Here is a 14257-nt window from a genome sequence, read left to right on the forward strand (position 1 = left end):
GCATGCAAAGATAAAACCTGTAGTTAGATTCATGCTGCACAAAGGTGTTTGTATTCATGAAGGTTGATTTCCATTCCAATTGTATTTCTATTGTGCTTAGGGAGGGCTACAGTGTGAAGATTACATAGAAATAGCAGTCACTGCTTAACAACTGGAGGCTCCTGTAGGTTAAAAGAGCATTAAAGTTTTAGTTTTAGCTGGATATATAAGCAGCTGGAGACAGGACACCAGGGAGTGAACATCTCCCAACTCTGCCAGGAAAAGCTGGATAGGACCAGGGAGTTGCAAAGATGTCAAAACTACAAACCTTTCAAACCACTTAACTTGTGTAAACAAACACTCTGAAATTGACAACAGAAATCAGAGAGCCAGAGCTATCAAACAATGTTTTCTCTGGGGATTAGACGATTTATTATCCTAATGGTTGTCTGGAATTTCAGCCAACCCTCATTATGTAAATTTGGCTGAGAGCCCAGTCAACAAGTAGCGTTCTAAAGCACTTGTCCACCAGAAGAAAAATGTTTGATTGATAGCTCAGGCAGCCTGATCTCAATTTAAGTGATTTCAAGGGTTTATGGATCTTTTTACACTTTAAAGGTTCTGGATGATGGAGACTTTTATTAGCTCGCAGTGAAATGAATTTTCTTTAGAAAAAATGCCTAAATGTTTGATCAAAGAAATGGGGTTAAGGAGGGTTTCAAAGAAAGAGAGGTAGATGGGTTAAGAGATTTAGAGGGGGAATCCCAGAGCCTTGGGGTGAGGCAGCTAAAAATAAAAGTAAATCTAAAGTCTGCACTTTTAAACTGATTCATTATAATGCACATAATGTTTTTCATACAAGCGATAAGCCTATTGTTATATAGTTGTGTTAATCATTACAAATGTGACAGAGTACATAACACCCATTACAGTATATCATCAAAAACATTTTTAAGCGTGAATATTACTGATTACCTCACTACTGATTCCACAGTGCAGACTAATTCCTCTGCACCACACTCTCTGGTGTTCATCGGAGGGGGCGAAGTCTGGTAAAGGTGCGTCTCTGCTGCAGCACCAATCTCACTGCTATGGTGGTTGTAGTGACACCTTTTGCAGTAGCGCACTGGCCTGTTTCCATGGCGACCACAGCATCCTGCTGAGAAGCAGGTAACAATGGCTCTCCGAACATGTGAGCTACAATTCTTATGAGGAGCAAAACCTTCATGTTAATTAAAAGAAGCCACAAGTTTAAACGTTTTATTACTAGAAAACATTGTTTGGGCTATTGTCAATTGCTAAACTTCCAAATAGCCCCATGATGCATATCATGATGGAGTGGCCAACAACTTTGGATGTATTCTGACACTTATTTGCTGTTGATGAAACATCATGGAGCAACTTAAAATTAATGTCTGCTTGCATGTTTTAAATTGCCATTTGATGTTGGTCATATTTTAGAAATTTCTGGGCACCCCACTCAGACACAAGTCAGATGGGAATCCGAGCAGCTGTCCAGTCAAGTCAATACATGCAATAAAAAAGTACAGAGCAGAATCTTCTAAGCGTTCACGCCCCACTGCTCTGCAAGTGAGGATAGAGAATTTTGCGTTCAGCCAAATCTCAGTTCACATCAGCAGGATCAGAGAACCCCGCCAGCGTGAACAGCAGGAAGATTCCGTCCATAGTACCTGTCGGCAGAGAAAATCAGTTAACATTTCATAGAATCCCTACACTGCAGAAGGAATCCATTCAGCCCATCGAGTCTGCAATGACCACAATCCCACCTAGGCCCTATTCTTATAACCCCCTCATATATACCCTGCTAATCCCCCTGACACTAGAGTTAATTTAGCATGGCCAATCGACGTGGCCCACACATCTTTGGAGTGTGGGAGGAAACCAGAGCACCCGGAGGAAACCACACTGACATGGGTAGAATGTGAAACTTCACACAGACAGTGACCCAAGATCGGAATTGAACTCGGGTTCATAGTGCTGTGAGGCAGCAGTGCTAACCACTGTGCCGCCAACCCTACGTTCAAATGAAAGATTATCGGTACAAAATGTTAGCTCTGTTTCTCTCACCATAGACTCAGGCTGGCCTGCTGAGTGTTTCCAGCATTTCTGCTTTTATTTCAGATTTCCAGTGCCTATAGTATTTTGCTTTTCAGTTAGTGTGCTGAGTTTCCAGCTCCGCTATCTCATTTTATTTACCAAGAGGAGAAGGGATCCTAGATTTGTAACCAACCTCTAAATTAGCTCGCATTTACAGTCCATTCCCTCAACTATAAAATTGGGTCAATAGAAAATTCAAGGTTTCGTGAGATTATACTAGGCTGATACCGGAGTTGAGGGGGTTGAGCTATGAGGAGAGGCTGAATAAACTAGGCTTGTACTCGTTAGAGTTTAGAAGAATGAGGGGAGATCTCACTGAGACGTATAAGATGATGAATGGGATGGATAGGATAGAGGTGGAGAGACTCTTCCCGCTCAAAAAAGACAGTAGGACTAGGGGGCACAGCCTCAAGATAAAGGGGTTGCAGTTTAGAACGGAGTTGAGGAGGAACTTCTTCACTCAAAGGGTGGTGAATCTCTGGAATTCTCTGCCCGTTGAAGTGGTGGAGGCTGCCTCGCTAAATATTTTTAAGATGCGGGTTGATGGGTTTTTGATAAGAGAGGGGATTAAGGGTTATGGGGAGAGGGCGGGAAAGTGGAACTGAGCCACAACAGATCAGCCATGATCTTATTGAATGGCGGGGCAGGCTCAAAGGGCTAGATGGCCTACTCCTGCTCCTATTTCTTATGTTCTTATGTTCTTATGTAAATGTAAAAAATATCTATTACTAACAATCTAAATTTACAAACAGATGCTAATATATTTTTAATAGTGAATGATCTTCTTCTTTAATCTTGCTAAACTAAACAAAATATTGCAAGGTATTCCTGAAATTCCCGCTCCCACTTCACCTAACTAAAATTAACTTTCAGACTAGTCAACAAACAATTCCATTGCAAAGAGTCCTGATCGGTATTTCGTCTAGTCCCATTTGCAAAACACCAGATGACCATGAGGAATCCAACATAAGAACCTCAGTGAACAGCTAAGATTTAAGGTGTACTTATAAACTATATCAGCTGGCCAGATTGTTTTTGAATGTGCAGATCTAGTCATCAGTGGGAAGTACCAGGTATCACCGTGTTCTGCTCTAAGTTCATTAATCCATCTCCCCTGCAAGGAACTATCAAATACACTGAAACAGGTATCTCAGCTTCACATGAGAATTTACATGAGCAGTTAAGTGTCTTCAGGACCATTAAAGCTAACTGTATTTTATATACTTAATGCCCAGTGGGGGACACTGCTCAGTTGATCAGTGAAACATGTAACCAATCCTTTTATTTTGTTTTAAATAAAATTATTGTTCTCTTTTTGTTAACGTCAAATCAAATACGTGGCTGAAATTCTTTCCCACTTTGAAATTAATTCCAGTTGACCTGCAGACACCAGCTGATAAATTCAGTACTTTGTAGATCATCAAACCGGAAAGAGGAATAGATAGGGTGGACTCTCAGAGGCTATTTCCCCGGGTTGAAATGGTCGCTACGAGAGGACACAGATTTAAGGTGCAGGGAGGGAAGTTCAGAAGTGATGTTAGGGGTAAGTTTTTCACTCAGAGGGTGGTGAGTGAATGGAATCGGCTGCCGTCAGTGGTGGTGGAGGCGAACTCGCTGGGGTCTTTTAAAAGACTTCTGGATGAGTATATGGGGTTTAATGAGATTGAGGGTTATAGATAGGTCTGTAGGTTGGTAGGTGTTGATGTGATCGGCGCAACTCGTGGGCCGAAGGGCCTGTTTGTGCTGTAGTGTTCTATGTTCTAAAGAGGGGCCACAGCACTGCTGACCCATCCCTGTTTCTAGAACCTACTTTTTTGTCACACCTGTGTTCTCTGGTCATTGCTCATTACTTAACAATATCAAATCACTTTAGAAATGAGAAGGTGATATTAATTGTTGATCACACATCTGCAGTAAAACTGCACAAATTATCTGAGATATAAAATTACATTTAAAGAAGATTTAGATAGATTGTGACTTAAAGGAAGGAAGAGTTTATTTGCAGCATATAGAAAAAAACATTACAAGCAAAAGAAATTTACTGCCCTTCCATCCTGACTCTAGAAATGGAAAAAAGTAAACAAACTTTTTCTCTCGATGAAAAATGACCAAAATGTTCTGGCAGCACAGCAATTCGCTTTATCTATATGCCATATGAAAGAGTGTTAGGCACATTTATTCATTGCTTCATTTCTTCCTATAATGTGGTTCTTCAGTGAGGCTAGTGATTGGGGCAGCACAATGGCACAGTGGTTAGCACTGCTGTCTCACAGCGCTGGGACCCGGGTTCAATTCTGGTTCTCGGGTGACTGTCTGGGTGGAGTTTGTATGTTCTCTCCCTGTCTATGTGGCTTTCCTCTGGGTGCTCCAGTTTCCTCCCACTCTCCAAAAATGTGCGGGTTAGGTGGTTTGGTCATCTAAGTTGCCCCTTAGTGTCAGAGGGATTAGCAAAGTAAATTCGTGGGGTTATGGGGATAGAGCCTGGGTGGGATTGTTGCCAGTGCAGGCTCAATGGGCCAAATGGCCTCCTTCTGCACTGCAGGGATTTTATGATTCTCAGCATTTCCCCATTGGGAGCAGAAGAAAACTGTGAAGGGAAGTTCAAATGGCTCCATTCTCAAGCAGCTCCTGCTGTCAGTTCCATAACAACAATGATATTTCTTCAAGGCTATATAACAATTAAGTGAGTAGCATTGGCTCTAATGAGGGAAGGCTTTTAATAAGTGGACACCACTGGAGGTGGCTGAATGCACTGCAAGACTGGAGTGCTGGCAAACAGTAGATTTCACTGCAGCTTCCCTTTGATGCAGATAAGCAGTTTGGAGGGGCAGCTGGTTAATAAATTATGTGCCCCAGGTAAGAAAGGAATGGCAACATTTTCACAATGGAATAGTTCCAATTTTTTCCACCACAGCCATTGTAAATTATGTGGAAGGAAATGCAATTAAATGAGGGTTGAAATTACAACAGCATGTATAAAAAATTTAAAGGAACAATCAATAACCATTATTATGTACAATTATCTATTCAATAAGTTGCTGATTTTTCATGGTGACTTAGAGTATGTTATGAACTTAAGTAACTTAGTGCAAAAGAGACCATGATTCTTCAGATGATATTAAATTTATACACTGATTATATCATCTGTTATTTGTACCTATTCTGTACCTAAGCAAAATGGATATGCAAATATGCAAAGCAATCAGGAGAATACTTGAGAGAAAAAGCCTGTGACAGAAACTCCTTTCTCTTAAAGACACGATAGCACCAAGTGAATCTCTTTCATGTTGAATAAATGAAGCAGCAACTGAAACAAGTTCCACCATTGTGGCCAATATAGCCAATCATTAAATCACAGACGTCCTCGTGGGGAAAAAAAAATTTAACTCATCTTTAGGCACCACTATAACAATATAGACTCCTCAAAATTCAGGTTATTGGGTTATGTTCTAAATTAAATCTTAAATTATGCTTTTCGTTTTGTTTTTTTTTTCTTGAGCATTTATTTCCATTTCCTATTTCAAAGGTTTTATTGTAAAAAATGCAAATTAAAATTATGTATTTTGGAAGTGAAGATGGCAATTTACATTCTGATGTATTTAAAGAATGAGAAAAACAGCAATGGACAGCTTTTTTAGTTGGAGGATGGTTAGTCTAAAATCAAATAGTCTTTGCATCACATTTGCAGCATGTTGTGATGCTAACAACATGTTTTTGTCAAGCAGGGGATTTTTCAATGATTATATCTTCTTTGTCGTAAATTATATTTATTCATCCTCTTCCCAAATTTAATTAACCTCGCAAAAAGATTGCCACCATACAGTTTACCTAAATTTCAATAAATATTAATTTGTGTAACAACATATTAAAATATTGTCGTGGTTGAAGAAAGATAATTTTATTAAACATACTGGGCAGCATATTCCACGCAACCCATCACCTGTTTCGCTACAGTGGAGGTGACCCACCGCTGGCCGGCAGCGGAATCTTAAAGTAAAGTTAATTTATTAGTCACAGGTAAGGGTTACGTTAACACTGCAATGAAGTTACTATGAAATTCCCCTAGTCACCACAATCTGGTGTCTGTTCGGGTCAATGCACCTGACCAGCACATCTTTCAGAATGTGGGAGGAAACCAGAGCACCCGGAGGAAACACACACAGATACGGGGAGAATGTGAGAGTTCCACAAGTGACCCAGGAATCGAACCTTGGTCCCCGGCGCTGTGAAGCAGCAGTGCTAACCACTATGCTACCGTGCCACCCCATCTTCCAATGCTGGGTGATGTCAGTGGGATTTTCCACTGAATGCACCCTTGCTGCCAGGAAACCCATGGCGGGGATGTGCCGTCAGCAGGACCGGAACATTCCTATGGCGTAAATGGTCGGAAAATCCTGGCCAATTTTTTGTTTTCTCTTTTCTGGTCAAACTGGGTACAGCAAAGTTAATTAGTTTCCATTCTGTGAGACAAGCTGGTTTGGCACTGAAACCAAAAGGACAGAAACAGCAACAAGAAGCCATATGAAAAACAAAGTTGACTGTTTCAACACAATGAAGAATGCACATCCAGCCTTCAGCTGTCAAATTCTTGTACAATCAGCCACAGTGTCAGTACACTGACGTTTTTGTTAGAGATGTTTGATTATGATTGCAGTTAAGAGTTCCAATGCTTCAAGCAATATACGCGGGACAGGGATGTCAAATGAATTACAAATAATATAAATATAAACCAATTAATACAGCATTTGACTGGTATCTTTCAACTGCAATAATTCTAAAGTGAAGGGCTGAATTATATTAGCATTATATCATGAGAAAAATAGATTTTTTGTGTGATGCTAGAAACTTAAAGATCTATTCACTTCCACTGCCATAGTCTAGGAGGGCTAGGACGGATTAACCGTCCAACGTAGTTTTTCTACCCTGTGGTGCCATTAATTTATTTTCAAATTCTGTGCCTTTTCATTCCTTTTTTTGGAAAGAAATAGGAGTGAATTTTACCATCTCGTCCACCATAGGAATTGGGGCGGGCAAGGGGTGGACCATGGAAAGATCCGTTGATCTCGGATGGGATTTTCCAGTTTCGAGATGAGTGAGGCCGGAAAATCCTGCCCATTCTTTTTTGTTTTGTGAACTATCAAAATTAACCTGTTTCTTTCCATTGTGCCTGTGAAATTCTGCACAAAAGCAAGTGACTAAATAAATCTATTAACATTGGTTAATTAATATTAATGCATCTGCATGAAATGTAACTTTCTTTTGCTATATAAATAACTGGCAGATTTGAACTGCAGTTGAGACAAAATTCAGCCCTTTGTTCACTTGTTTTCCTTCAGTTGATAATGTGGAGTCTTTTTTCTAAACCATTGGATTTTTTTGTTTTAAATTTAGTTGCCTGAAACACTGACAAACTCATGAAAGCATGTTACAACACAAGTGCAGTATGCAGCCTGGTGATCAAAATAAACAACTGCACAATGGGATAAGCTGCAGAAGTGCACCAATGAACCACTGGACAAAAAGCACAACCACTGGAACTTTTCCATCACACTCCAAACTGGTCTTACCTTCTTCTGACAAATAGCAGAAATTTCAGCTGTGAAGGGTGAAGATGTACAATCGGATCAAAATGAACAAACATTTTGCAATCATTACTGGGATTGGTCACAGATTAGCTTTCTGCAAAGAAATACACTCACGGCAATATTTTAACAAAGAAAACAGAAGCATATAAATGGCATAAAACAATGGCAAAGCTCTCTTGATTCTGCATGTCGATTGGCAATGGGGCTTATTTAAAGGCCCTGAAAATGTTGATTGTGCAATGAGATTTGGACATGGCTTGAGACATGTGTGCTCTCACTCTGCACCAGCAGTGCACAGTATGTCATATCGGTATGGGTACTCACCTGAAATTGGCACTAGGCCCATTGTTTCTGAAAATGAAGAGCCTAGCACAAATTAAACTACCCTCATGAGGTTTACTTGCAACTAACTACAGAATGTGCTGTGCAGGCTGAGATCAATTTCTGCAGATGCACAGCAGCTAAGCCAGTGCTTCTTAAATAAACCACCATCAGTTATCACCCGAATGCTATGCAGGCCACCGACAGCCACTGCTTCCCTCTAGCCCAACTGCCTCATCTCCACCTCAACCAATTTTCATCAAATTTGGCCAGGTTTGAGCTGTGGTCGTGAACCCCTAAGAGAAGTTGGGAACACTGGACTGCATGGGGAAACCTTCCAAAAAATAAAGTTCAAAATATTCCCCACATACCTTTGATTCGTCGCTCTGTCCTTCTACATACCCCTATGGCTGCTTATGTCCCCACTGTCAACCTCTGGCCTTCCACTCACATTCAAGGGGCCCCCTAAGCCCCTATGCCAAGTTCTGCCCTAACCCCAGTAGCTTCTCATATTTCCTCCCCAAGCTATGGCACCTCCATGCCCATTGATCTACTGTACACTTTGTAGAATAGGGTTGTCCAAGTTTTTGCACAAGTGACCACATTTCAATATATCCTCACTCAGGGGCCAATGAACAAATTTCTGAAAGATCAGGTTCGGCATACCATTCAATATGAATTTCAGAAAAAGTTGAAGTATGAAAGAAACAAATTTCTGAACAAAAACATTGATCACTTAAAAAAATAAGTTATTAATAAAGATGACCATTAGAGTGAGTGTGAGAGTGTGTGTGATTGTGTGTGCCCAGCTCAAATCCCTTCACCCACACTCTGTGTGGGGGTGAGGGTGAGTGAGAATCCTGAGAATGAGCTGGACACACACACACACACACACACACACACACACACACACACACACACACACACACACACACACACACACACACACACACACACACAGATTCATTCTCTCACACACTAACTTTTGCACGTACACTCACTCCAACACATATTCACTCTCACACACCGCAGAAACACACACTCGCTTTCTTACACACACCCAATCTCAGCTCTCAAAGTCACTTTCTCACACAGACAGTCCCTCTCACATTCTCGTGCTCTCACACTCATGCTCTCTCTCACACATTCTCTCACACTCACTCTTTCTCACACACAAACTACTCTCTCTCTGTCTCATACACACTCACTCTCATTCACACTCATGCTTTCTTTCTCTCTCACACATTCGCAGACTCTCTTACACAGAGATCTGCTCTCTCTCTTATCCACTATATGCACAGGGTGAATTGGTTCAAGGAAATAGTGATTAATGGACATGAAAATGTCATAGCTGAGGGTAAGGGCATGAGGCCAAGTGAGTTGGTGGAAGGACAGAGCTTGACATAAGGAGCATTAGGGGAATAGGGGCTGGGTATAGGGGCAGATGGGGACATAGGGGCTGAGTGCGGGCATGAGGTGGTATGGATGGATCATGGCAGTGTTTGGAGGGTGAAGGGGGTGTGAGGTGTAAGGGAGGGCATTTGTGTTTCTAATGAACTGGGACAAAGCCCCATGGTGCCAAAATAGGCTGTTTAAACAGACCACCTCTGCTTCAGGCACCCCTATGGTTGCCTCCATATTTCCTCTCAGGTCAGCAGGCCCAACTCCAACTCTCACCACTTCCTCAATAATGAAGATCCCATCTTTGTGGGCTATTGCTCCTGAGGCAGACTGCCCCTACCCACCTAGAGGATGAAAGTCCAGGCCTTACTACCAGTCAACAACAGAACAACAGTCAATGGTAATTCCACACTTCTGTCAATTCCTTAGCTGGTGAGAAGAGAAGAGCTAATAATACATGATTTACATTATATACTGCTTGTAAATTCAAGCACATAGGGCTTTCGTTCACTTTTCTGCTGTTTGTAATGCCTTCACCAGCAATTTCAGCAGTACCTATCAATATGATGCCAATTCTGTTGCTATGGAAAGTTTGAGGGAAATTACTTTAAGTAGGAGTGCATCCAAAAGCCATTATGGACACAGTATCCTTATGTATGCACATTTCACTTTCCACCAAAACTTGGCACAATTTGAAGGAGTTAACTTACCAGCAAGAATTGCAAGGAGAAATGGGAGGGTCTGAGGCTCATTTTGCTCTCACTTTACCAAGAATTTCTATGACCAAGGCACTCAAGTGTGCGAGAGATTCTTTCCATGTCCCTGCAAATTATGTATTTCTTGGACTTATGAGCATTCTATAATGGAAGGGATAATGACATGAATTTCAAAAGGAAGAAGGTCAATATTTCTTCAACAGTATGAGTTGAGATAAAGCCAGCAAACAAGTCACGCCAACAGTGCCCACATTGCTCCTAGCAACCAGCTCAAAAGCTGCACACTGGCAGTGATCAACATGCAGCTTGTCAGATCACTCTCTCAGAAAGTGAAAATGGTTTTAGGGAACCTAAAAAGGCTTAATGAAGACAACATTTAAAATTAAATACAACTAAATACATTTTTGAACCAAATTTCTGCCTGCAAGCTTGGGAAGCTCTCTGTATGTCAAGATAAAGGAATTGATATTCATTTTTTTTTAATTTATTCCTTTCTCAAAGTTACAAAGCCAATGAGCAGAGTGGACAGGGCAAGCCCTTAATCCTGAGCTCTGATGAAGGGTCATTCTCACAAAGTTGGTTCTATTCTCTCTCCACAAATGCTGAGTTTCTCCTGCATTTTCTGTTTTTGTTTTAGATTCAGTATCCGCAATATTGGGCCTTAAACCTTAAACCCATCATCTTGCTTGCTCCAAAACAACCAATTCAAATTCAAATTGAATCCAATTTATGGTCTTCAAGATAGAGACAAACAAGATCCAAGTTGACAATCACAGAATCCTTACAGTGCAGAAGGAGGCATTTCGGTCCATCGAACCTGCACCAACAACAATCCCACCCAGACTCTATCCCCATGACCCCATGTATTTCCTCTGCTAATCCTCCTGACACCAAGGCCAATTTATCATGGCCAATTCACCTTACCCAGACATCTTTGGAGTATGGGAGGAAACTTACGCACACACAGGGAGAACGTGCAGACTCCACACAGTCAGTCAACCGAGGCAGGAGTTGAATCCGGGTCTCTGGCGCTGCGAAACGGCAGTGCTAACGACTGGGCCACCATGCCACCCAAGATAAGGGATCCCATCTTGGGCTTGATCTGACACTTCTTAAAAATCTTTTACTCCATCCTTGAAGTTACAAAGCCAATGCTCATAGTGGACCGGGCAAACCTGAATCCATGCCTTGCTTGCTCAAAAAAAAAATTCAAAATCCCATTGGATCCAATTCATGGTTCCCATAAAAGGGACAAACAAGGTCCAAGCTGTCAAGATAAGGCATTGCACCTTATCTTATGTTTCATCTGACCAACACTTAATTTTACCCAAAAGGCAGAGAAGCAATTCCCACTTCTCACATCCATCAGGCAGGAATGGGAGTGGCCATACATTGAAAATTACAGACGGCCTATCACCCTGTTGCCACCAAGGTCAAGGTGACTGCGATTTCAGTGGGGCCTTGAAATTGACGGCCCAGGAAATTTTGAATAGATGAAGTGGACTTGGCATGGCATTAAAGGAACTGCTAAAGCCTCCTCAAAACCATTACCACAAGATTTTAAAACAATATTTGCAGGGCTAAAATAGGTACATTCCAGAAGTCCTCTGCCCTGCAAATCTCCTCTGGGATTGCCTCCTCCTCTTTCCCAGTTAACTTATTTGCACTGGCTGGGCTCCATACTGAATCATCCAGATTTGTATCTCTCCCCTCAATGAGCAAGCTGCTCCAAAAGTGCAATCCCCAACAGAGTGGTAATGAGGCCTGACTGTGAAAGTAGTGCAGAATTCCATAAAATCAGCAAATAAAAGCAATGGTGGCGATTCTCTCAGCAACGTGTCAAATTCTGGAGTAAATCACGCTGGTTTTTTCTCAGCAGAAGTTTCAAAATGAATCTCCCACACTCTTTGCACTGCCGAGGGCACTAGTCTACATCACTCTGAAAAGCTGTGGGCGGGACCCATTCCTGCTGAAGAGGTGAAGTCAAACCGCTGAGCGGGGACACTGCGCATGCGCACATCCTTGGGAGATCGCTGATCAAATCCTCCCAGCATTGAAATTGCTAGCCTCAAATACCCCATGGATATTGCTGGCCTCAACCACCTACAGACATTGCTGGCTGCTTACCCCCTACCCCTACCAAAGTACCACTGGCCTCCTGGCCTCCCCATCCCCCACTAACCCGGACATCACTGGCCTCCTGGCCTCCCCATTCCTCCCCGACACTTCACACACAGACACTGTACTACCAAATACACCCCTTGCCTGCGAGCATTTCCCCTCGTGAGAACCCCTCCCCTCCCAGACACAGTACCTTGTAGAGTAAGTGCCCTGAGCATTGTACTGCCCCCCCCCCCACAACTCCCCACAATACCTTGTTGAGTTCACCCAATCAGCATCTGTGGAGATGGCTCACCCTCTATTGAAACCAGATTACCTGTACATTATTCTCAAGGAAATGTACCTAATGGGCCCATTAATGGTCCAAAGTGACTGCGCCTGAATTCCTTTAAAAAGTCAGAGCTGTGCACAAGCTGCAATAATGGACACATAGCCAGTCACACTAGGAAGATGGCCCCAAAAAAAAGTACACTGCGATTTGTGGAGAGTGAGCAGGGTCACCTGCTACATGAGGTAGAAGAGAGGTGCCAGCTGCTCTACCCCACTCAGGACTGTCACCCAAGGGGTCACACAGCAAATGCGTTTTGGGAGATGGTGGTATTGTCTGTGAATGCCAGGACACTGACCCCCCTCGGTCAGTGGTGCCGCAAGAAAATGTATGATCTTCTCCGGGCTGCAAGGGTGAGACTGCATCCCATTCTGAAATCTGTAGCACCCATTGATACCAACTCTGTGCCTCTTATTAAACAACCAATCCTCTCTCCACGCTAAGCTGTACACGTGCTGTGCCTACAATGTCAAAAAAACCCAATTCACCTCAAGGGCAGCCACCTATCCCCCCTTCACCCCCTCGGTACTGTCACCAAGCCTCTTGCTTCCCCCAACTCCACCCCAATCAGCCCCACCCTAGTGTGGACCCATTTTCCAGAAACGGCCATGACAAGCTCCCCAACACCAACACACGTTGCACCCCATGTCCTTCAATGCATCATGCTTTCAATCCCCCTTACGTCCCAAATGCTTTCAATCCCCCTTGCGAGACAAATGCGCACAACTGCCACGAGAGAAGACTGGTGGGGGTATCCCAAAGCTGTGGATACTCACAGTGTATGAGCAGCGTGCCCTGGAACTGGCAGGAGGGAACGTGCCTTGAATGGTCACCAGCCAGTTTGACATGCAAGTGAGCATCAGCTGAACCCTATTCCTCAATCTTCTTTGAAGTAAGTGCCAAGCTGTGCAGGTTATTTTTCCCCTCCCTTCCTCTAATGTGTGCTCTTTTTTATAGTGCTCAACCTTGATGCACCAGGCCCTTCTGATGTTGGCACCCACCCTTCTGCTCCTGCCCACTGGATACCTCAGCCGATACCTCGGAGGGAGGTCCTGAAGAATCCTCCGAGGACAGCACTAGTGAACCGGTACAGGCATCAACAACACAACTGACCAACACAGAGACTATCACCACAGTGCGTCATGTTAGTGCTGGGGCTTCTGGGTCACTTACTGGTGAACACATCGCAGCCACTGATGCACGTCGGGTGGAGGCGAGCACATCCGAAGGCTCGGGCACACAGAAGGCTGCCAGAGGTGTGGGTTCAGCTGGCCGCAAGCCAGGTTCAGGGCTTCAGGGTTCGTTCGCCCCTAAACTGGTGGGGATGCAGAAAGCCCAGGCAGTTGTGGATGGGCCATCAGCAACCATGCTGCGACTGCAAGGCTGTTTAGAGGAGTCAAACAGAGTGCTGTCACAGGAGCTGGCGTCAGCACAACGTGATAATCAAGCCAATACTGCAAGGAACCAAATGGAAAGTCTGACACAGGGATCTGGCCTCATAGGTAATAGGTTCCAGGCCATCTTGCAGACACAGCAGGCCACAGCCGAGGGTATCACCAGCATCCTGGAGGCACATTGGTCTGTGGCCATGGATGTCCAGCTGGCCATGGCAGGTGCTTTCGCTGGGATTCTGGAGACACAGCAGGCTGTGTCTGTGAGCCCTGACAACTTAACCCAGTCTCAGAGGG

The 14257-nt window shown here is 43.4% G+C and overlaps 1 protein-coding gene across 7 annotated transcripts in view; it reads right to left on the reverse strand.

Moving 5' to 3' along the window:
* Positions 1 to 14257, reverse strand: part of unc79 (unc-79 homolog, NALCN channel complex subunit) — a 163136-nt gene that overhangs the window by 105459 nt on the left and 43420 nt on the right. For 6 of the 7 annotated variants that reach the window (XM_080202363.1, XM_080202365.1, XM_080202361.1 and 3 more), the window contains exons 11-12: positions 7665 to 7693; positions 955 to 1184 (exon numbers count right to left, since the gene is read on the reverse strand). In XM_080202363.1, coding sequence (XP_080058489.1) covers positions 955 to 1184; positions 7665 to 7693 — 259 coding nt within the window. The remainder of the gene's footprint in view (positions 1 to 954; positions 1185 to 7664; positions 7694 to 14257) is intronic. The other variant, XM_080202367.1, reaches the window with a different exon arrangement.

This window comes from Carcharhinus amblyrhynchos, chromosome 14 (assembly GCF_965287045.1).
Source record: "Carcharhinus amblyrhynchos chromosome 14, sCarAmb.v2.hapA, whole genome shotgun sequence".
Lineage (NCBI taxonomy): Eukaryota > Metazoa > Chordata > Chondrichthyes > Carcharhiniformes > Carcharhinidae > Carcharhinus > Carcharhinus amblyrhynchos.